At 47.9% G+C, this 22,635-nt stretch overlaps 1 protein-coding gene across 1 annotated transcript; it reads right to left on the reverse strand.

Moving 5' to 3' along the window:
• Nucleotides 1-10,212: 10,212 nt before the first annotated feature.
• Nucleotides 10,213-22,300, reverse strand: LOC118224507 (mitochondrial import inner membrane translocase subunit TIM44-like). Its single transcript, XM_035411975.1, has 13 exons — nt 22,205-22,300; nt 21,059-21,163; nt 20,629-20,805; nt 20,107-20,187; nt 19,777-19,926; nt 18,093-18,229; nt 17,434-17,519; nt 16,329-16,421; nt 15,839-15,963; nt 15,632-15,682; nt 15,237-15,326; nt 12,964-13,074; nt 10,213-11,866 (listed from the first exon to the last, which is right to left on the reverse strand). The coding sequence occupies exons 1-13, from the start codon at nt 22,268-22,270 to the stop codon at nt 11,747-11,749; spliced, it is 1,392 nt and encodes a 463-aa protein (XP_035267866.1). The 5' UTR covers nt 22,271-22,300; the 3' UTR covers nt 10,213-11,746.
• Between the last annotated feature and the right edge of the window lie 335 nt (nt 22,301-22,635).

The raw sequence follows: 22,635 nt of genomic DNA on the forward strand, positions 1-22,635 counted from the left end.
AAAAATATTTCAGAAAATAAAAGGGCTCCCCAGGATTTTGTTCCAATCACCTGGGTTTGCTAATTAGCACAATTCTTTGGGCAGGAGGTAGACCTAATTAATGAGTCCATGGGTGGAAGAGACACACGGCAGGACTTTTACTTTCTGACCTATTGACTTCCCACCTCTGATAGATTGTGTTCTTTGGGGCCGGGCGCTGGCAGGTTCAGTGCAGTTCCCTCATTAACTAGCCTCTCACGGTGTGGAAAGACAGCGGATTGGACGACTCATCCAGATGAAGATGTCGATGGAATTATTTAGGCCCAGGGAGGAACGAGGCCCAGAGGAGAGGAGCGGGCCTCCCCAGCCGAGGAGCACGCAACCACCCACGAAATTGCATGCTCAACCCCCACCCTCCACACGACAGGAATCCACTATTAACCAGTGCACAACACTGTGGCAGTGTAAGAATTAATCTGGGCCGAAAAGCAATTATTTCACAGAGCTTAAGATGACATTCAACTAATGAAATTATACTTTCTGTGTAATTACTGCCACTTTAAAATGAAGTGTTCCCCTACGATAAGACATCAATAATAATAATAAAAAAACCGTACTTATGAGTGAAGGAGTGCCGTGGGGTAATTAAGGGCAACCATATGGATTTCACACCAACTAAGTATGCGTTTTACTGATGGCCTTCTTTTAATTACACAGGAAGAGCCACCGATGTATGAAGACTCATGGGAGAAGTTTCATGACATTTTGTGATGGAGCTGTGAGGATAGTATCCTCTAACTTCACAAAAAGGAGAGAAAAGGTTAAGACTGAAATGCACTCTGAACACCCTATATATGAATGAGTCACAAGCCTCCAGTAACTACAACTGTGCTTTTTTACACATGACAGATGATGTAAGCAGTTGTTTCTTTCTTTTTTTTTTTTTGGTTTAGCACACAATATGTTTGCAAAAATCATTTAAATTGGGAAAAGAATGAGCAAGGAATAAAAATATAAAAAAGGTCTGGGGGTTTGTTAGTCAGTCCTATCTCATTCTCTTTGAGACAAAGTTATATAACTTGATGCAGCTATACTTGATGCAGCTATACCAATCTAATAGCAGCTATACCTATGTCTTATCTATTGAAAGAGGGACACAGCTTTGGGGTTGTGTCTGGGCCAAGGAGGGGGGGAGGTTTGGGTGTGTATTAGAAAAAAATCCAATTTGACCTTCTTTCAATCAGTCATCACAAAGTTCGAAAAACAAGGTTGATTTTGATATTTTGTCCCAGGATTTAATTTCCTCTCTTTTCATATTTTATCAAAGGCTTCCTCTGCTTCCTATACCCTCCTCCTACTCACCCCCTCCTTTCCTCCTTCTGCTATCCATCATGCGATCTGACTTTAATATGCTTTACCGAGGAATATAACTCATTTATCACGGAGCAAGACCCAGTCTCCGCCATGCTGCAAATTTCATAGCCCAGTAAGCGATGCACAGGCCAGCTGTAAGGCTGCTAATGTGGCTATTTATTCTGCCGAGCTGGCCAGGTTCAATCTGTCAGATCTCGCCATCCAGTGACACGTTCAACGCCACATTTTACATCACCATGAGTCTCTTTTGCTTAATGCCGTTTTACATAGGGACACCATCTTGGCAAGAGTGCGAGAGCGTGCTTGAGATTTTCAAATTTCTGTATTGTGAGTTGCTGGATAGATCCGCTGTGAGGGAATCCATTATTATTAATGAACACATGCATAAAATAAATAGGATTAACCGACCGTAGGGATTAATTCTCCATGATGTCTCCACACCACTTGTGTCACAAATCTGGTGGTTGAGCTGTCTGAAAGATCTTTACATTATTGATTTGTAGTTAAGGTGATGAATTCAGTCCGGAAAGTAACGGCAGATCTAGAAGTCATTATTTCAAAAGACGGTGCAATAGTATCAACCTCAAGGAGCCTAACAGTACTCCGATGACTCAGTGAGCTGCCGATGGCTAGGCTACAAGAAATAATGGCAGATTGTGGAATCACCTGGAAACCAAGCGAGTGCTCACAACATAGGAAAAAAAAATATATATATATTTATAAATGATTCATTTATATTGGTAAGGAGTAATGAACTATACACATGCTATAATCACCGGGACTGTGAAAAGTGAAAAACAAAAATGACATTTTTCATAAAATAATATAGAAACAATTGAAGGCACTGGTAAATAAAGAGCACCTAACCCATTCGTTTTAGAATGGGGAATTAACACAAAGCTCAGAGTAGGCAATTAATACAAAGCCAAGTTAATTAGGCAATTAACTACTGTTTTTGTTTGATCAAAAAATGTTTAATTACACCTAGAGTACATAAACCGATATGCATATAAATAACGGAATGTTTTTTTAATTTGAAATCATTAGAAGCTGGCAATCAATGATCATAGCAGGGTGGTGTGACATTCAATCACATATAACTTATTACACAACAAACTGTACTGCAATCCCAGAACTACAGGGTAGCACAGACACAGAACAGGAGTTCCAGGTGCATAGGGGAAAAAAATGCATTAAATATCAAGTTTGGCACAGCAGAACAACAACATTGGTTGCTTCTACAGAGGGAGGGTTCATCCTCCATTCATATTTCTAAAAAGAAAATTGCGACCAGCAATTCTAAAACAACCCAGTGGCCATCTCGTTCCCACTCCCACAATTCCATTCCACTGTCCAATGGGCTGTCTCATTCAGCTGCAGGGATCCTCTCCCAGTTGCCCTGATCCCTATTACTAAGGCTGATGGGACGGTCATTTCTGTATTTCTATCATATAAGTCGCCTCCCAGTCACACCAGTGGTGAAGGACCAGGCTACCAGCTGCCGCTCTGCTGCGACCCCCATCCCCTCAAACCCTGCTCTCCTTTCCCCCACGGCTTAACGCTCAGCTGCCCTTAGCCTGTGTCATTTCTCACACCGTACAGGAACCTATTCAGCTGTGCCACTGGCTCTCGGGCGAGGCTGTGGTGATTGGATGAGGCGTTCTTTTGCTCGCCACCGACTCAGTTCTTATAATAGAGTTGGGAATTCCCATTTCCAGGGGCCACAGGGAACTGCGACCCCCTCAGCGCCTAGTGCGTTTTAATTACCATCATCCACGTCGCTGTTCAGGTGAGGGGTAAGGACAAACACAGAGGGGCTTGTAAATAATTTGTGACCAGCCATTTGGCGCCACGGTGACCCCTCCCGGCTGAGATCTCCCGATGGACTCACAGCAGGGGGGGGGCGTTTTCTGGGGCGTAATTAATGCCCGAAGCCCAGAGAACTGTGAGCACAACACAACCTGCGCAGAAAGCTGGCCCGGCGTGCGGCCTGCCCGGCATTTCACTGGGCTCCCGCCATAATTAATAATAGAACACCTCTTTCTGCAACCAGAAAGTTAATCTAATAGTATCTCCATCATCATTACCGTTATTGATAGGGTTTTAAGAGCGGGGAGCCTCGGCCGAGGAGAAACCAGTCCGTCACCACCACCCCCCCCCCCCCACCCCCCACCACCCCACGTGCCCCGCCTTTTCGCCGCCTCCAGCGGTGATTTACACTGATAGATTAAACGTCAGCTTAGCAGAGCAAACAATCGCTTGCAAGCAGCGGCAGCAACTACCACTGTGTCAAAGGTGAAGCTGTCTGTCATTTCTGTGATCGGGGGGGGGTGGGGGGGAGGAGAGGGGGAGAGGGGGAGAGGGGAAGGGAAAGGGAGGCACCCATACACAAGGGCACCCTGCACTCACAGTAGCATCGACTAATCAGTGCGCAAATGAAATATACTACAACTAACCCTTAAAGGTGTTAGATCACAAACATGTGATTGGAACGTTCTTAGCTGAACATTCTGACGTAACAATCACCCCTGATAACTGAAAGCAGAGTTTGAGAACACTGATCTACAAAAACTTGCTTTTCAAATTGTTAAATACAGGGTCTTTTCCAAAAAATATGATGATAAATATTTACCAGAAATTCCAATATATTTTCAGGATACACTCTTTTCATAAGGGTGCACACACCCAGCCCACTGTTTGGAACGGTGTACCTGATCCACCACCCCTCTGACTCTGCGGTCCTCCACCGGGAAGCTCGCCCGGGGTAGGATCGTTCGCCACCTCGGACACCGCTGGCTTCCTCCTCCGTTACCGGCAGGCCGAATGGGAGGCGGCAGGGCGACTGGCCCCCGGCCCGTACTGCTCGCGTCTCCTGCGCCTCCCTCAGACCGGCACCTCCCGGTCTCGCCATCTAGGGAGGAATCCATCACGCCAAACTCATTTAGCTTTTATCAGTCGGCTGATTACAGGTATGCTTGCGAAGCTGAGAGGGAAATTAAAACTGGGAGACGTGGTAAAAAAAGACAAGGATCAATGATCCTTTCCACACGCCCACAGCAGCTCCTGCTATGACTATACAGATCCATAGATACGCCGTCTGTGACTGTCGATAGATGGTAATCGCTCATGTTTTTCACTGGAGTAGGGCTCTACAGCGCTGCTATTTCAGGATCTTTTGCTCCTGAAAATTGATATGTGCCAACTAGAAAAAAATTTCAACTAATTGTGATTACATTAGCGCGCGCCTGAATTTTTAAACATAGGAGCACACGTGGCCCCTTGGAGAAAATCTTAGCGAAGTGCCCTGAGGAGGACTAGTATGCTCCTGCTTGATGTGCTATGCATCTACACTGAAGAACAATTACATTAAACATCATGACGGTGGTCACGCATGTTGTACGTGACACATTTCTGTACAAATGCAGGTGATGGGCATTGTTTTAGGAGCGGCTGAGACAGCGGTGTGCATTTAAAGCTACGGAGGCAACATGGGGAGGCTTGGCTGCGTGTCGGCTTGGCTTTACCGGAGTGAAATGTTCAGAAGAAAAGACTGGATGTGAGAGGAAAGAGGGCCTCACACCTGCAGCTGAGGCCCGCGGCACAGGAAAGCCCTAGACAAGCGCATGGCCAGACTGCTTATGGAGCTATTTAATCCTGCTTAACGCAGAATCCTGCACTTCCTGCCCAGACACTTTCTCTGCTCTCAAAGAAATCATCTCTGTCGCCAGTCTGACCACCAGATATGACTGCGCATTAAATCTTGCGACAAATTACATCCCTAAACAGTACTACCAGGGAGAACAGGGCTTTATCCGGATCAATAGAAATGGGATTTTCAATTCTTTTTTTTCCAGGAGAGAAACAGACGTTCTGGTAAAGAATCTGCCCCCACAATTAGGAGGGGGCCCTGTTGAGAGTGTCTGATGGAAAAAACGATTTAGGTTTGATTTAGAGTGGCTGCACCACCCACCCCACCCCCACCCGCCACTCCACCCCACCACCAACGCTAGGCTGTTCTTTTTTTAAAATGCGGCCTGTGCTTGGCTCCACTGCTCTCTGTGTTTATAAGCCTATCGTATGCAGGCCCATGGCAGCCGGAGACTGTAAACTCCTGGCGTGCGGCACTAATGCCTGGGGTTTGAGTGATGGCACGCCCCCCTCCCCGGGCGAGGGTGTCAGCGAGCGTGACGGAGGGCGGCCGGCACACAGCCCCCACCCATCACTGACAGGGCAGCACGCCTCCGACCCCTTCTCCGGCCTCCTGTCAGCACAAAGCTTCAGCACGGGAGAGCCACTTTCAGTCAAACACGCCCTTCCTCTCTCCAATTAAAGACCGGAGCGTTCGTTACGCGCGTGGTTAATGCTAGCCAGCGCCAATTCAGACGCCACCAAGTCTGATCATCTTTTCAGAGGACCTCAAAAGCATCAAGAGATGCACAGACTGTGACTAAACACTAATGAGACCATGTCCAGAGGTCATGATCATGTAGAGCAGATCCCAGAGTAAATAAGTAAATAGTCCCAGAGTAAATAAGCATATCCTAAATTATCAACTGTCATTTTCATGTTGCGTTAGCAGTGCGATGCTATGAACTAAACATCTCAAGAGAATATCTATGGTGAAGGAAAAACCAATACATATAGATATAAAAAGAGAAGTACAGCAATGCAAGAAAGATGGTAAAATAACCTTAAAAGAAAAAACACCACCTTTGTAAGAATGAAGATTTAAAAAAAGAAGAAACACACGTGAGTCAACATCCACCGTCAGAATTAAGCCAGGGTCACTTAGCTTCGTGGCATAATATAAATGAATATAAATCCAAACCAGTGTTGGCTTTGCACACCCCGGGCAATGTAAATATCTACTGAACGGTGGCCTTTTAAATCCGAGGCTCCGGGGAAGGGGCTAAAAAAAGCGGCTGAACGGGGGAGTGACTTTTCCTCCCCTCCATCTTGCCCTTCTCAGAATCTGCCTTTGTAAAGCCCAGTGTGGTAATTCTCTGCTGGCTGAAAGGCTACATTAAGCTCCCCCCCCACACCCGCACTCCCTCACACGCGTACCCCCGGGCCCCGAATGCGCGGGACTCGTGGCGCTTCCGCTGCTGCTCGGAGCGCGGATGCTCGCCGCTCGGGACAGGGTCCGCCGAGCACCCTCTCTAATCCGGGCCGCCCCTGGACACCTCCCTGACCTTTCAGCGGCGGTGCTGACGGGCGCTGAGAATGGCAGGCCGCCCCGCCGGGGCCGCGGTGGAGGATTCGGCGTGAGCGTGAGCCGCGCGCGAGCACCGCCGCGTCAGGGAGGTTCAGCTCCGTGCCTTAACAGCTGACTGAACACACGACTGAATCAGTGCAGTGATACTCTCCAGCAGCTAGACTGCAATGAGATGCTAAAACCTCAAAAACGAGCAAAGTGAAATCCCTGAGTGTTCTTTTGACTCTGATAGAGTAAATGTGCCCCTTGTTGAACTATAATCTGTTAAGAGCTGATCTAACACAGCTTTGTGCTGTAGTTTGTTATAGGCCTTCCTTTACGAGAAAATCAAGACTATTATGATTGAGCATCCTCTTGAGTAATTTCAGTGTGGCATCAGCTGTGCTACCCGAATGCTGTTTCTCTCTGCTCCGCCTCAGGCCTATTTTCGAGCTGGTATACAATTACTATTCACCGTGTTTTCAACGCAACCTCCAGCACTTTTGTTTATTGTCGGCAAGGAAATCTTTTTTTTTTTTCATTCTCTCTCCGCCAACGAATGCCCAAAGGAGTCCGGAACAAGCCCCTTCCACATCCCCCCCGCTGGCCTGGCAGGAGCAAGGGATGATGGGACTGCGGTGCAGGCTCAACGGAGAGGCAGAGCTCAAGGACGGCCAAATCAACGGCGATTCGGGAAAAAAAAGGAAAGGAAAAAAGAGGAGGGAATTAAACAGAGTAGTCATGTCAAAAGCATGATACACAGAACCAAGCAAAATGTTTATCAGAACGAAAATAGCAATGGAAAACTGGCAGTGTGTGACCACTGGTTCAACTTCAGCCGTTCAGACCAGATTTGCAAAAATATCCACACCTTAAATGGACATTGAGTAGAGAGCAGAAAGTAAAGGTCAGTTAGAAATCAGCGCAGGCCAAGGATAGTTTGAGATCAGTTGATTACCGAGCCATGTTCACTGCACACACACAATGGGGAAACACAGTAAATTCATTTTAAATCTAAATACTAATACAATCCACAAAATGGAAATACAAAAAGACCTGTATACTAAATGGTAATTGAATAAAACTTGTTATTCATAATTTCCAAATTAAACATAGAAATAGAATAGAAAACGTGTTGAGATATTTTACAGTCTTTTAATTTGTTGAAGGTATATGCTAAGAATATGCTGAAATATTCCACACTGTTCCTTTAAAACCGTAGATTCATTTATGGACCTTTGGGTGAAGAGGGCTATTAAAGCATTTATGTGAGGGAGCAGGTAGTCCACAGCTGCACACGGCTGGTGTTGACGAGCGCCACAGGTGCGGGGGAGGTCAATAACTCCAGGAGGAGGGGGGATATCGGGCATGTGTCAGTGAGAGTGATCGTCTGAGCGTGCCCACGTCCCGCGTCGATCGCGTGTCATCGCGCATTCGCGCGCGGACGGCGTACGGACGCGCCGGGAGGCCGCGGCACCCCGTTCAAGGCTTCATCAGGAGACGCGTCCGCGTCAGGGCGCATTTGTCACGCTGCGGGGGGGGGGCGGGGGTGCAGGCGTGTCCCTGAACGCAGGCGTGTGCCTGCATGAGATCACCTTGTCAGATATGTGCTTCGGCGCCAGTGGTCTCCTGTCTGTCCCTGTCACGGAGAACATCTCTGTCTGGATGTCAGCATTACTCTCAATGCGGGTGTGTTTGAAATGACCATCCCGCCTCGCTGTATGTGCGTGCGTGTACTCAGTCTTTCTTCCGTGCAGCATGTGTACATACATGTCAGGGTTTCTCCTCGGCGCTGCGTACGTACATGTGATCCAGATTTCCCTCTGGGAGGTGCGCGTGTGTCGATGTGTCTCCGGGGGGGTCTTGGGTGCATTCATACGCGTTTCAGGGCTTTCCTAAGCAGTGTGTGAGCGTGTGTGCTTCAATTTTCCTCTGGGCAGTGAGTATGTAACTTAAGTGTTTCCCTGAGTGTGTTTTTGTCTCAGCGTTCATCCAAGGCTATGTGTGTGTGTGTGTGAGAGGGGGAGTATGACTGTGAGTGTGTGCGTGTGCATGTGTGTGTGTGTGAGGGGGAGTATGACTGTGAGTGTGTGCGTGTGTGTGTGTGTGTGTGTGAGAGGGGGAGTATGACTGTGAGTGTGTGCGTGTGCATGTGTGTGTGTGTGAGGGGGAGTATGACTGTGAGTGTGTGCGTGTGTGTGTGTGTGTGTGTATGAGAGGGGGAGTCTGACTGTGAGTGTGTGCGTGTGTGTGTGAGAGGGGGAGTATGACTGTGAGTGTGTGTGTGTGAGAGGGGGAGTATGACTGTGAGTGTGTGCATGTGTGTGTGTGTGAGGGGGAGTATGACTGTGAGTGTGTGTGTGTGAGAGGGGGACTATGACTGTGAGTGTGTGCGTGTGTGAGGGGGAGTATGACTGTGAGTGTGTGCGTGTGTGTGTGTGAGAGGGGGAGTATGACTGTGAGTGTGTGTGTGTGAGAGGGGGAGTATGACTGTGAGTGTGTGCGTGTGTGAGAGGGGGAGTATGACTGTGAGTGTGTGAGTGTGTGTGTGTGTGAGGGGGAGTATGACTGTGAGTGTGTGTGTGTGAGGGGGGAGTATGACTGTGAGTGTGTGTGTGTGAGAGGGGGAGTATGACTGTGAGTGTGTATGTGTGAGTGGGAGTGAGACAGTGTGAGTGTGTGTGTATGAGTGGGAGTGAGACAGTGAGAGTGTGTCTGTGAGTGTGTGTGTGTGAGGGGGAGTATGACTGTGAGTGTGTGCGTGTGTGTGTGTGAGAGGGGGACTGTGTCTGTGAGTGTGTGTGTGTGAGAGGGGGAGTATGACTGTGAGTGTGTGAGTGGGAGTGAGACAGTGAGAGTGTGTCTGTGAGTGTGTGAGTGGGAGTGAGACAGTGAGAGTGTGTCTGTGAGTGTGTGTGTGTGAGTGGGAGTGAGACAGTGAGAGTGTGTCTGTGAGTGTGAGTGTGTGAGTGGGAGTGAGACAGTGACCCCTGGTCACAGTGAGACTGCAGTGGGAGAGATGGGAACTCTGTGGGGGAGCTGCAGTCTCAGCACAGTGAAACTCACCAGAGGATTCATCATGCAGGACAGGCCCCAAATAGCCTGGCCGGTAACGGGGACGTGTGAATCAATAGACAGCGTTAGGCTTGTTTATCAGGCTTCCCCCACGGCCCACCCCCCCAAGGCCAGGCAATTAATCTGCCCCCCTCCCCCGGATGATTCACACGCACACACTGTCCTCAACCGGCCCGGCCCCCAGGACAGTTGACCCTCGCACCTGCCTGCCTGCAGACTCAGAGGACACGCCCCCCCCGAGAGGATCGTCATGGCGATCAGCCATCAGCGAGCGCCCGCCGTATGGCAAGCAGGCTGGCCCCCCTGTACCCAAGCAGCTTTTAAAACAACCGAGCAGCGGTGGCTTTGCTGTGAGTGAAGCACGTTACCCAGCATCACATCTGTCCGTTATCTGTCAATCAAAAAACATGAGAGCCAGGGTGTAGAGGTGTGAGTATTACAACTTAAAAAGAGATTGGATTTAAAATTTGTTTTTATAAATGTAAAGATACAATGGCCATTGATTCAGAATTCAAAATACAAAAAAAAAACCCCAAACAGGAATCTTGTTTCAAAAATAAGACACTGTACAAATACCAGTAAATCAAATCTGATGATGTTGGTCAGCAGCCCATATTCTTTATTAACATTGTTTACTGTACGTGTTGTACAATCCCAACATGTAAGGGTAAAGATAAGGTGGCACACTGCCCATGCTAACTGGGGCACAGACTTAATGGAAAAACCCTATTTCACTCTCCTTTACAGCCGTTACATTCATACAGGAAACGGTTAACTCTGTAAGTTGAGCACGATGGTTTAAACGACAGCAGTGTTCACAGGCCTCAGGGCCTCTGAGGCACCATCCCAGCTTCCCTGAGAAGGGTTCTTCACCAGCGCAGAAATACGCACACGCTCACTTTATACGCTGAGATACAGTACGTGGCTGAATTCACGGGGGACACGCTGTCCACCTGCCATTATTAACACTAGATAACATGTACATAACCACTACGTGGCTGTCAATATGAATCAAGTCAAAGCAGATCATGTAGGATAACACGAGCATCTGTGACATTCAATGATTTCAGGCTGGATTAAAGGGAAGTGATTTACCGGTACAAACACATCCCACAATGCATTTCAGGGCTGTCAGGGACACGGGTCAGAAGGCTGGACGTCCTCTACGAGAGGCGGAGCCGCACAAACCTAAAAAGCCAGTCAGGCGAGCGAGCGTAGCGTAGCGTCCGAGCGAGCGCTCCGCTCGGGGTGCGTCTGGCGGCTCGCCACGTCGTCCCGGAGACGCCTCGAATTCCCGCCACAGAGGACGTCCGCCAGGCAGAGCGGGGCGGAGGTGCCACGCCCGCCTCCGCCGGCTGCTGCAGCGCCCCGACCGTGCGGGCTGCCCAGAGAGAGATTACGCCGAAGCTTTAAAAAAAAAAAGCCGTCTCATAGCAACCGGCCCCAGCCCAAAACGCGGGACGCGGCCACACTTCTAAACGCTGCTTGATCGAGCGGAAATTCGAGCTGGATGAGATCCGTCCCGTTCGGAGATTTTTAAGGCAAGTCTAAAAAGCTGCAGCATGGCGCACTTCACTGTTCCAGCTCGCTGAAATGCACATACACACCGGGCTTCTTTTAATCACACAGATGGACAGCGTCCAGTGGGAAGCAGCGAAAGACAATCATTTCATAAATAAATATATCTTCTGATTTGGTTTTCCGATTTTTTTTACAACGTGATTGACCCTTTTTACAAAATTGCAGGCATTTATGGCACCAGCGGACCACGGCAATACCTCTCAGATTCACTACCCACCCTGAAACAAAAAAAAGGCAAAAAAAAAACCCCCTAAAATCCTGGCTGAGGCGTCAGTGTAGTGTGACAGACGGGGGGGGGGGGTGCAGTGATCTGATCTGATCTGACCTGACTGTGAGGGGCACAGCCAGATTCCCGCCCCCCCGTGTCACTGAGCGTGACTCTGTCTTTTTCGAGGTGCACCGGCCGCCTCGGTTCAGCTCAGTTCGTGGGGACATGCCCAGCCCCGCCCCGAGGACGGCCCCTCGGCCGACCGGAGCGGGAGGTGTGGGGGAGGGCGTGGCAGGGGGGCCTGCTCTCCGGGGCGGAGGGGACGGCGGTGCTGCTCAGAGGATCTGCTCGGTGCTGGAGGCGGAGATGTCCAGGAGACGCCACGCAGCGTAGGGGTTGAGCTCCTCCTGGTCACGGCACAGCGCCCACACGTACATCATCCGCAGCACCTTCCCCTGCCGGGGGGGGGGGGGGGAGGGGGGAGTCAGGGCCAGCAAAACAATACTGCTTACCAACATCTCCCTTCCTCTCTCTCTCTGTCTGTCTCTAGCTCTGTATCTCTCTCTATAGCTTTCCTTCTGTCCCTCTATCTCTCTTTGTTCTCTCACTGTTCCGTCTCTCTCTCGTTTCCCTCTCTCAGTCTCTGTTTTGTCTCTCTCTCTCTCTGTTCTGTTGCTCTCCCTCTGAGGTCTCCTGTTGTTTTTAGTACTAGGGTGGGGATGATGGTGACGTATTGCTGATTGTGAGACACATGGGATGTGACTGTCTGAGCCAATAAAGGCCTTTTTAAATCACCAACACCGTCTCCGTGTCCCACCTCTATTTAACCTGCCGGTTCTTTATGAGCGACATTAATACAGTCATTAGCTCTATATGAGCACATGGAATTCGTGACCGGTTGTTTCACAGGTCTCAACTGTGTCAATGTTTTGAAATCCCAAAAATCTCTCTCTCTCTCTCACAAACACACACTCTCTCTCTCTCTCTGTCTCTCATTCTCTCTCTCTGTCTCTCACTCTCTCCCTCTCAGTGTCTTTGCATTTCTGTCCATCTCAGAGCCATCAGTTTGGCAGAAAAGGTCGTAGCGTTGGAGGAGACGCGGGCCCATAATTCAGCGGCTGCCGCGCCGCTCCAGACCGCCCGTGCGCCCGCCCCCCTCGCTGTCAGACGGCGCTCGGCCTCCGCACGCCCGTCCGAGGTGCCCCTGGCGAGCGGGCGGGAGGACGGGCTGGATTTACAGTGAGCGGGGCATCCTCACGCCGCCCGGCGATCATCGGGGCGATGCCAGCGCCCGGCCCCGTCTGGCTCAGCGTGAGCGAGCCGGCCAGCGCCGCCGCCATCAATCACGCCGAGCGGGGATTACTTCACCCACGCTCGCGTCCCCAGACGTCCCACAAGCCCCATTACCGTCTGAGTAACAGCCGTGGAGGGGAAGAAGAGAGGGGGTTGGTCAGCCACTGAGCCGCCCCTTTTCCAGCCACGCGTCAGCTGCGGGGGCGAGCTCCGCGCTCCCCCCGCTCCCCCACCCCCCCACGCCCGGGGGCACACTCACCGGGTCCCCCTCCACCACCTCTCCTTTGGGGTTGCGGATGACCATGACCATCTGGGCCTGGAAGGTGATGATCAGCACCGGGCCCTGCTCCATCATCTTACCCATGGCCAGCTGCAGACACAGACACAGACACAGACACACCCACACACACACACAGACACAGACACACACACACACACACACACACAGACACAGACACAGACACACACACACACAGACACAGACACACACAGACACAGACACACACAGACACACACACAGACACACACACACACACACAGACACAAATTGGGCTGTTACACACACCTCTTGAGGCTGAAACAGAGGAGGCTGCAATCTTACCTCTAATCTGATCATTTCTCTCAGCTTTCGTCTGACTGACCTGATTAACAAGCCTTGGCATTTAGCAGTATAATGGGTATACTGTTACAGACAATATCCTGTTTCTTTTAATTTGATCTCACATAGTAACATTAATTTTCTTCATGTTAGAGGAATAAAGTGTTAAACGAAGAGGTGACATTCAGTAAAACCATTTTAATCATACTAAGTAGGTTTATGGAATAAAAAAATTTGAAAAGGTGACACAGCCCCTAGCACAAGCTTTGACAGTAAGAAGCAACGATGACTAGTGAACCAACTCCAATCCTGGGAGCAGTTCAATTTCAAGAGCTTATAAAAAGTGTCGATTAATGACATCTTAAAGAATGTAACCAGAATATACAACTGAAGGAAAGGGAATTACTGCCTCCTGGAGCAGTCTTCAGCTAATGAATGTGCTGATTGATAGTCAAGCAAAGCAAACTAAATCAAGCTAAGAGAAATGATCACCTCAAAGGGTATAAGTTCAGCCCCAGGATCTGCCACTGCCTTACATGGTTAAAGGAACTGCCTTATATGGTAAAGGAACTTAACACAATGGAGTCCAAAATTATGGACTAGGCTCCCTCGAGACAACAGACTGCCCCTCCATGGTGGTGGTTGAATCCAGTTTTAAAAACCTTTTTAAGACAGAGTAGTTTTAATTACGTTTATTTTTATATCTTTATTTTTACTGGCACATTCTTACTGCTGTTTTTTATTGAATCTGTGTAGCTATTTTAGTGAGTCTCATTTGTTTCATTGACTCTTTTATTCTGCATGGCGACATCTGTTTTCTTGCCTCGTTTTATCATCCTTTTCTATTTTTAATCACTTAAATGCTAAATTTATGCATGGCCGGGGCATTAAATGAAAGTATTATTATGGCTTGCGTTCTATGAGCTGCAAACTCCATAATGAAGCAACTGAAGAAGCACAGACAGCACAGGAAAAGACCCTCACAGTAACAGCTCTGTGCAGCAGGCCCCATAGTGCCCCAGTACACCAGGAGCATTTAAACATGCAGGCCCCATACTGCCCCAGTACAGCAGGGGCATTTAAACATGCAGCGCCCATAGTGCCCCAGTACAGCAGGGGCATTTAAACATGCAGCGCCCATAGTGCCCCAGTACACCAGGGGCATTTAAACATGCAGGCCCCATACTCCCCCAGTACACCAGGGGCATTTAAACATGTAGCGCCCATAGTGCCCCAGTACAGCAGGGGCATTTAAACATGCAGCGCCCATAGTGCCCCAGTACACCAGGGGCATTTAAGCATGCAGCCCCCATAGTGCCCCAGTACAGCAGGGGCATTTAAACATGCAGCGCCCATAGTGCCCCAGTACACCAGGGGCATTTAAGCATGCAGCCCCCATAGTGCCCCAGTACAGCAGGGGCATTTAAGCATGCAGCCCCCATAGTGCCCCAGTACAGCAGGGGCATTTAAACATGCAGGCCCCATACTGCCCCAGTACACCAGGGGCATTTAAACATGCAGCCCCCATAGTGCCCCAGTACAGCAGGGGCATTTAAACATGCAGGCCCCATACTGCCCCAGTACACCAGGGGCATTTAAACACGCAGGCCCCACAGTGCCCCAGGACACTGGGGGCATTAGAGCCCCAATACCCAGGGAGCATTTCACACCATGAACACAAACATGATTTTGGTGCTATAGGAATATATACACAGAATATTTGAGCTGTTCTTTGTTTATGCTGCACTCTTGGCTAGGGCCCCCTCTTGAAAGCGACGTGTAAATCTCAAAGGGACTTTTCTAAAGGACAGCTAAATAAATAAACAACTACTTTTGAGCAGAGACATTCAAAACTGAGCGAACGTGGTCTAAAATGCAGGCAGAGGCAGAAAGCGGGGTTAAGCAGAGCCAGGGCCCGTCAGTCACAGACTCACGTCTACGTTGTCGATGTCCAGGATCTTGGAGTTGAACTGCAGCCCCATGGCTCTGGCCTGCTGGATGGGGTGAGCCAGCTGACTGTACGTCTACGGTGATGAGGAGACGGGCTTTAACACTTTGAAGAGCAGATTTATTTGAAAAGTTTTACATCAGCATTAGAATGTTCAGCTAACATTCCAATCACATATTTGTGATCTTACACCTTCAAGGGTTAAATAAATCCACTAACCCCACCTCAGAGTGAGCTGGCTGAACGAGATTTGGCTGAACAACCACCATAACTAATTTACTGTCTATTTATTCCCAACCTTCACAGTTAAGCCTTTGTTAGCTAGGAGAGTAAATATGAGTAAATGAACAAAATCATTTATGCAAACATAGCAGCACTTACAGCTTCATAACACCAGTCCTTCAGAACGTCCAGCTCGCCACGGTTCATAGACTGAAATCACAGGGAAGACTGTGTGAGAGACCCATATCTATGCAGAATTCCATCAACAGATTTACTCGACATTCCTGAAAATACGCTATGACAGCTAGGAGCACTGCTACGCAGACGTCCCACGGTGAACTGGGAGAACCAAGCTGGCCTGCTCACCTCTAAGATGTTGGGGATGATGTCACGTTCGCACTGCTTCAGGAAAGAGTCTTTGTCGAAGCTGGGATCCACTTTTAGGATTTCAGTCAGCACCTCAGACATCTCCGTCTTGGAGAACAGGCCGCCTGCTCGGACAAACGGACGACCTTGAGATCACGGTCATGAAAACGTCCTGGATATCACCAGTGTCTTGTCATGTCTGAATCCGCGCGCTAGCCTACTATTCAGTGTACAAGTATTAGACAAGTTGTACACAGCTTGTACGCTCAACAGTATCCAAGTGTGCTGGTCTTTATAGATAATTTCACATGTTGAAAAGTGGATCATTTCCCAAGGATGAGATCACTGAAAATAACGAATTCACCAAAAATCAGCGGAGTGCTGACTGGGGTGTAACCGTCTGATTTGAGGGAAAAATGTAACATATGCACCAGAGGTACTGCTGATGAATGGAGTGGGGGGTGTGGTGGTGGTGGGGGGGGGAGTTTACCGATGAGGTCGGTGACTTTGTCGGTGACGGCCCGCGAGGCTCTGATGAAGGTGTTGTCGCTCTCGTCGTATTTCATCTTCATCTCGAAGAACCCTGCGGGAGACACGCAGACGGCCGTCACGCCGGAGCGCGGCGCGGCTCTGGAGTTCCCGCTGAGCGGCCGAGTCCCCGCTTCCCATCTGCTGCCCCTGCCAGCTGGGCACCGCCGCGGCCTCTGCCCGCGCTCGGGCTAACGAAGCCCCAGGGTGCCGCTGGGGAGCTCGGTCCGCCACCGCTCTGGGACCCGGCAGCGGAAAACAAGACGGCGGGGCGGGGCTGCCGCTCGCCTTTTTCCAGAGTTCCGAGTCGCGAATTACGAGCCGCTTCACAAACGCTTCGCCTGGTTACATCTACAAATACAACCTCTGCCCACGATGCAGCCTGAATGCTGATTTCATTCTGACATCTGCTGGAGGTGGCTGGTCAGAAATTATGGTGCTACGCAACACAGCAATGTTCTCAAAATTAATTAATGAGCAGCTTTAGCACTGCCAATTCAACAGGATGAATGACTCCCTCCCCAAATTTGAGCAACACTGCCACCCTAACCTCCCCTCCCCCCACAACTACTACTATCCCACCTGACCCCTGAGACTGTCGGTGCTCCCATTACCCTGTGCTCGTTAGCGGGGCCTCATTAGCTCCAAGGTTAACGAGGCTTTAATTGGATCGGAAGACTGTTCACCATCTTGCACTAACCATCGCACCTGCTCCTCAACTGTCTCTACCTGTATCTCCAAGGAAACGGCTTCTTTCTGGTTGACTACAGTTTTGCTTCCAACCTCCTCGGCATCAACCACCATTCTGAGGTCTCGTGTGGGGAATGCAGCCATTTACTTGTCTATTGGCTCAACCTAGTGGCCAAAATTGGTATGACATGACCATAATATCATGAAGCAACTTTCATTTCGGTCAAATATAGCCCACAGGGATGATGTTACATTTAGACTTCAGATGAGACTACTAGTGTAAGTGAATGCAAAGTATGAAAACTTGACGCATTAATACATCTGCGTACAATGCACACACTAAAGGGAGAAACTAAGGAAATAGAGAATACTCTTACTGTTGAAAACCACGTTGTTGTCCTTGAAGTCCTTCCACTGCTGGTACCACTTTGAGTCTTTGTGGAGTACAACACCCATGGCTTCCCTGAAATGAGTTTGAACATCAACATTCTGCCTTTCAAAATAAAAGCAGCACTATGTGACTTCTGGACCACCTAAAAGCATAGGCCCAATTAGCACATTCAACCTCAAGCACATAAGCCACAGCTAACCTTTCCATTGGTTATATATCACAATGTGGCACTAAGATTCCTGGTATACAGCAAGACTGGAGCTTTGGGGTGGCAGTCCCAGCAGAAGCACCTGCTCTTCGTGAAGTTAGGCGCCCCATGGTCTGGAATCAATTCATGACCTTGCTAGCACTAAATTGAAAGCACAAGAACATTACGAGGTGACATAACTGGCCAATGTAGCAACATAACGGACCACTGTGGCATTTAAACAGAGTTTGGCTAGCAGGATTTCGCCTTCCTAAACACTGAACCATGCCTCCTCTGGTTGATCAGCTGGGAGATGCTTCTCATGCTTCCTCCCAGTATGATGATGTCACAGCAGTGGGAGTGGCCTCGAGATATGTTCAGTAAACGGAACATAATGAACGCAGTGCAGAGAATACAGATGACAAATGGTGGGCGGGGACGAACGGAGGGAGACCTACTCATTGGCTTCAAAGACCTTGGACTCGCTCTCCCCGGCCTTGGACGAGAAGTCGCTTCTCTTCCGTAATCGGGTTGGGGGCCGGTAGGGGCCACTCTGTCCCAGGTCATCGATCTCCTTCTTCACCGTCTCCATGCCCTGGGACCACAGACAGGTGAGAGAAGAATCAGCCACAAAGCCACACAGCAGTAAAGACCTCCAGGGGACGTTCAGTACACTGAAACTGAATATAAATGACTAAATGAGCCAATTGTACAAATATACCAGCCAACTGAAGCACATAGTTCCATTACGATTACATCCAAATCTTCCAAGACACGAGTAGTAAGCAGAATTTACTTGCTTATCCAAAAGTGCCAAGTATCTGACATGAAGAATTACCAGCAACTTTGCATTCCCACAACTGCCTCTTCAGCTTTTAGGAAAATGACCCTCTAAGTCTAAAGCAATAAATACAGCCATCTGAAAATTACAATTAATGCAGTTTGGTGTGTACAGAATCTGAATGAAGACATATCATTGTACACTTTTTCAGCACACTGTCCCATCTAAGGAGAACAGACTTACGGAAGCAGATTCTGCTCAACTCAACTGTCAGAACTGGACTCCTGTTGATGGAGCCCCAATAAAAAGGCTTTATAAACTAACTACTGAATAAATGACACAAAATGTATTGGCTCATATTTCAGGCACAAAATATCATTCAGTTGTATTTGCAAGATCTTTCAAGCTATAAACTTGATATGGTTACTGGTACTCCAAAAGCAGCTGCCAGGATCAGGTTCAAAGTTCTAACCCTGGCCTATACTGCAGCCAACAGGACAGCCCCCACCTACCTACAAGACATGATTCAACCCTGCACGCCAGCTCGACCACTCCACTCTGCTGCAGCAGTGCGACTTGCACTCCCCACCATCCGGGTGAATGGTTCTCGCTCGTCCCGACCACGGAGCTTCTCCACCCTAGCTCCCCAATGTTGGAACAAATTCCCCATTCCTCAATGAACCGCCAAGTCTTTGCCCATCTTCCACTGTGGTCTTAAGACACATCTCTTCAGACTGTACCTGGACTAACTATCATTACTCTGCAGAACACTCCCAATCAAGGATCGCTCTTATCATCAGGATCCTAATCTGTTCCTGTAGCACTTTCATGTTACTCTTGTATCTCTACCCAGCAATTATATTGCACTTGTATCGTTATATAGCTCGTCGTCATGTGTCCTAGTTTGACTTACCATAACTTTCTGACCTAGCCTATGCTTACTGTGTGAACTGGACTTAATGTGTTCATGGCTTTGAAGAACTGTTACATGAGTATTGTACCTTATTGGACCAGGGGATACAACTCCCCAATTTTACAAATTGGGCCAAATAACCTCCCCCCCAATAACACAGAATGATGATAAGAAAATGTAATTTACTGACCAATGAAAGATGGTGATTTCATGTTGTGATTTGGATATACTGATCAGTAGTCTGAAGTACTTCCCCCCGAGAATTCAACAAAAATGACTATTTCACAGCTGTTCTTTAAAAACAAATTATTCTGGGGCGGGGGGGGGGGGGGGGCATGCCCCCTGAACCCCTTAGAAGGTTCCACTTCTAGGGGTCTATGCGTTTCAGTCCCCCGTCAGTATTCAATCCAAAGTTACACCCCTGGGCAGACTACTCCAAGGGTTATACCTGTGATATGGCACGGAAAGCCCCACTCTTGCCCAGCCTCTCCCCGCTCTTGGACACGGACTCGGCCGAGTGCTTGGCCGTCTTGGCCGCTTCCTCCACTCCCTCCTTGATCTTCTTCCCCAGGTCGCTGCGGCTCACCTCTTCCAAGCCCTGCAGGTCAAACCGCACAGGAGCCACATCCTGAACTCAACGCCAGGACTCACTGTGCGCTCGCACGTCGCTGACATATTAGATTCAAAAGCAGCAGTCTGAACAGACGTGCAGTAAATGCTTGCGCTAGCTTCAAGGGCGGTGGCACTGCAACGTGACATTAGCGTCGGTAGGGCTCACCTCTTTCACAGACTCCGAGAGCGTCCCCAGCTTCTTCTTCAGCACCTCTGAGGTTTTCACAGTCTCAGACTCTATAGTTTTCTATGAGCATCAGAGGAACGAGGGAGAGAGACATACTCAGAAAAGCCACTGACATCAGTTGCCATCTCTTATGAGACAAGGCATATTCATGAAGATATGCTAATGCCTAATAGAATGACAATATGGTTTATGCTCATATACAATTGCATGTTATTTGCAACAATACTAATGACAAATTTCAGGTGGTGCCAAGACATTTTACCCCAGAACACCTGAAAACCTGTTAAATTATAAACAGCCCAGAGCTTTATTATTCCTTCCTGTTCTGAAATGCATTTTTTAAGATGAACATTAAATACGATGGGAGAATGAGAATTCGTCACCATATTTCTGGGTTTTTTAAAGGAGTCTAACAGAATGGTGGCCGCGATCTGTGAGAGCACAGTGTAACTGCTCTCATTTCAGTTTGTGTCTTAAGAACGAGAGTCAACCATCACTTACATATTTCCTCCTGGCCTGCTTGAGCGCTTCAGATTCTTCCAGCTTCATCGCCTCCTCACGGAACTTCCGGATGTTCTCCTTCATCTCCTTGTTCTTGCTAAGCTCCTGTTTAAGGGTGTCCAAGAACTCCCCAAAAAAGCCCTTGCGACCTCCTCCACCACCTGATGCATACCGTACCTGAGAAAGCATACCAACTTTCGAGCATCAAATAGGTTCCTGTCTAAAATGTTTTATTCACCACAGCCATAGGCTGTGTAAGGTTTAATATCTCACCCATAACACACATTTATGAAGACTGGTTTGACACAAGTAGTAAATAATGAACCTCATAGAGACCCTCTTAAACACCCTCCCGTAGTACACGCAGAAAGGCAGTTATAATCATAAAGACATAAATCTTTTGTAAAAAACATGAGAAGGGTACTGTTACCTGTGAGGGGATTGTGAAGGACCCACATATCCTGTAGGCATGACTTCTGTGTGTGGAGGCATAAGAACAGGTGGACAAGAGTATACAGCTCCTTCTGACACAAAGCTGGGAAAAGCAATACACAGTCATATGTCATGCAGAATACAGTCAATCTGAAAACATTTAACATAAAAGTCTTGTGTAAATTAACTTGTATTAATAAAATATCACATATAAAAATGCTACACAGCATTGTTGCTTTTTATTTGGATCATTTACCGCTTGTCCATTTACATTCATGTGACTAAGTACAACTAAAATTCAATCTCGACATGTTATTACATTCGACCTACTTCAAACAGAAAATATTCTATGTTATGTTAGAATATGCTGCTGCTGTAATCCACAATTCTCAATTAAATTAGCCGACACGAGTTCTCTGGCCCGTGTATTCACTGGACCTCTAAATGAATTGATAAATTGTTTCCAATGTAGATGCTACAGAAGAACTATCTAGTCTTAGGTAGGCTGAAATAGCTTGTTTCTATAGAAAGTTGTATTTTTGAAAAGGTCGGCCAGAGACCGACAGACAACCACAATAAGTAAAGTAATTTTCAAGCTTTTAATACATTACTTTTCGTTGAAAACACATGTAACGTTACATTATTTACTCACATTGATGTGAGGGTTAATCTTCAGACTTTTTACTTACTCGCCCAGGTCATGTTCTAGTTTAAATTACATAAGCAGTGTGATCGATACGTATGGCCATCACTGAATGGGATGTAGACAGACGGCTAACATTAGCCAACTAGCTAGCTAGCAATTCGAATTTGTTCATAACTCACTATCGAGAAATGTATCGAAAACTATGGAAATAGTCTAGGGGTTAGCCTTGAATTGGTTTTCTTAATAAACAATAAAACAGCATAACATCCCAAATTACGGCCGAGACAGACCGGCAAGTTTTCAATATCAGATCAGATAAGCATTGCTTGGCAATTAGCTTGCCAGCTACATCGCATTTCTAATGTTATAAACAGCCTTTCAATTTGGTAATCGCTAAACTACCACATTAATATCCCTTGCGCTTTATTGAAATTGTGGACGAAAGATCAGGAATTAAAGACATAACGTGACAAAGTGCGAATTCTGACGAAATCTCACCTGATAACACTGACACAAGGAGGCCGCCATCTTGGACACAAATGCAGGCAGTGACCTTTTTCCCATGTGACCTTCTGACGTAATCACAGGGCGGACCGAAACCCCTAGTTTTCTATGTAGACGTGGGCACTGTCGTGTGCGTTTTTTGGACTGATACGATTTAACCTACCCTTTGCGTATGTTTTTATGGCAACTTTATTTGGGTTTGAAAGGGTGAATTACATAACTTTTACAAATGCTTTGCTGTCCAACTAGTCAGCGATAACAAATTGCACAACTATCATAATCGCTAACAATTGTCACACTGATGTGCTAGTCACATGAGTGATAACATTCGCAGCTCGCAAAACACATAAATCGTGCATTAATATTACCTTAAAACAATACTCATATTTATCACGTCAAATTTGAAAAGAAATGTGCTTGTAGGT

The sequence above is a fragment of the Anguilla anguilla genome, chromosome 4, assembly GCF_013347855.1.
Source record: "Anguilla anguilla isolate fAngAng1 chromosome 4, fAngAng1.pri, whole genome shotgun sequence".
NCBI lineage: Eukaryota > Metazoa > Chordata > Actinopteri > Anguilliformes > Anguillidae > Anguilla > Anguilla anguilla.

Bases quoted from the DNA above. Each gene is read 5' to 3' on its own strand.
- LOC118224507 (XM_035411975.1), bottom strand. From the start codon at position 22,270: ATGGGAAAAAGGTCACTGCCTGCATTTGTGTCCAAGATGGCGGCCTCC. The intron at 19,927-20,106 runs GTGAGCCCTACC...TTTGACCTGCAG, and splicing joins TCTCGGAGTCTGTGAAAGAG to GGCTTGGAAGAGGTGAGCCG. The intron at 18,230-19,776 runs GTATAACCCTTG...CTGTGGTCCCAG, and splicing joins CTTTCCGTGCCATATCACAG to GGCATGGAGACGGTGAAGAA.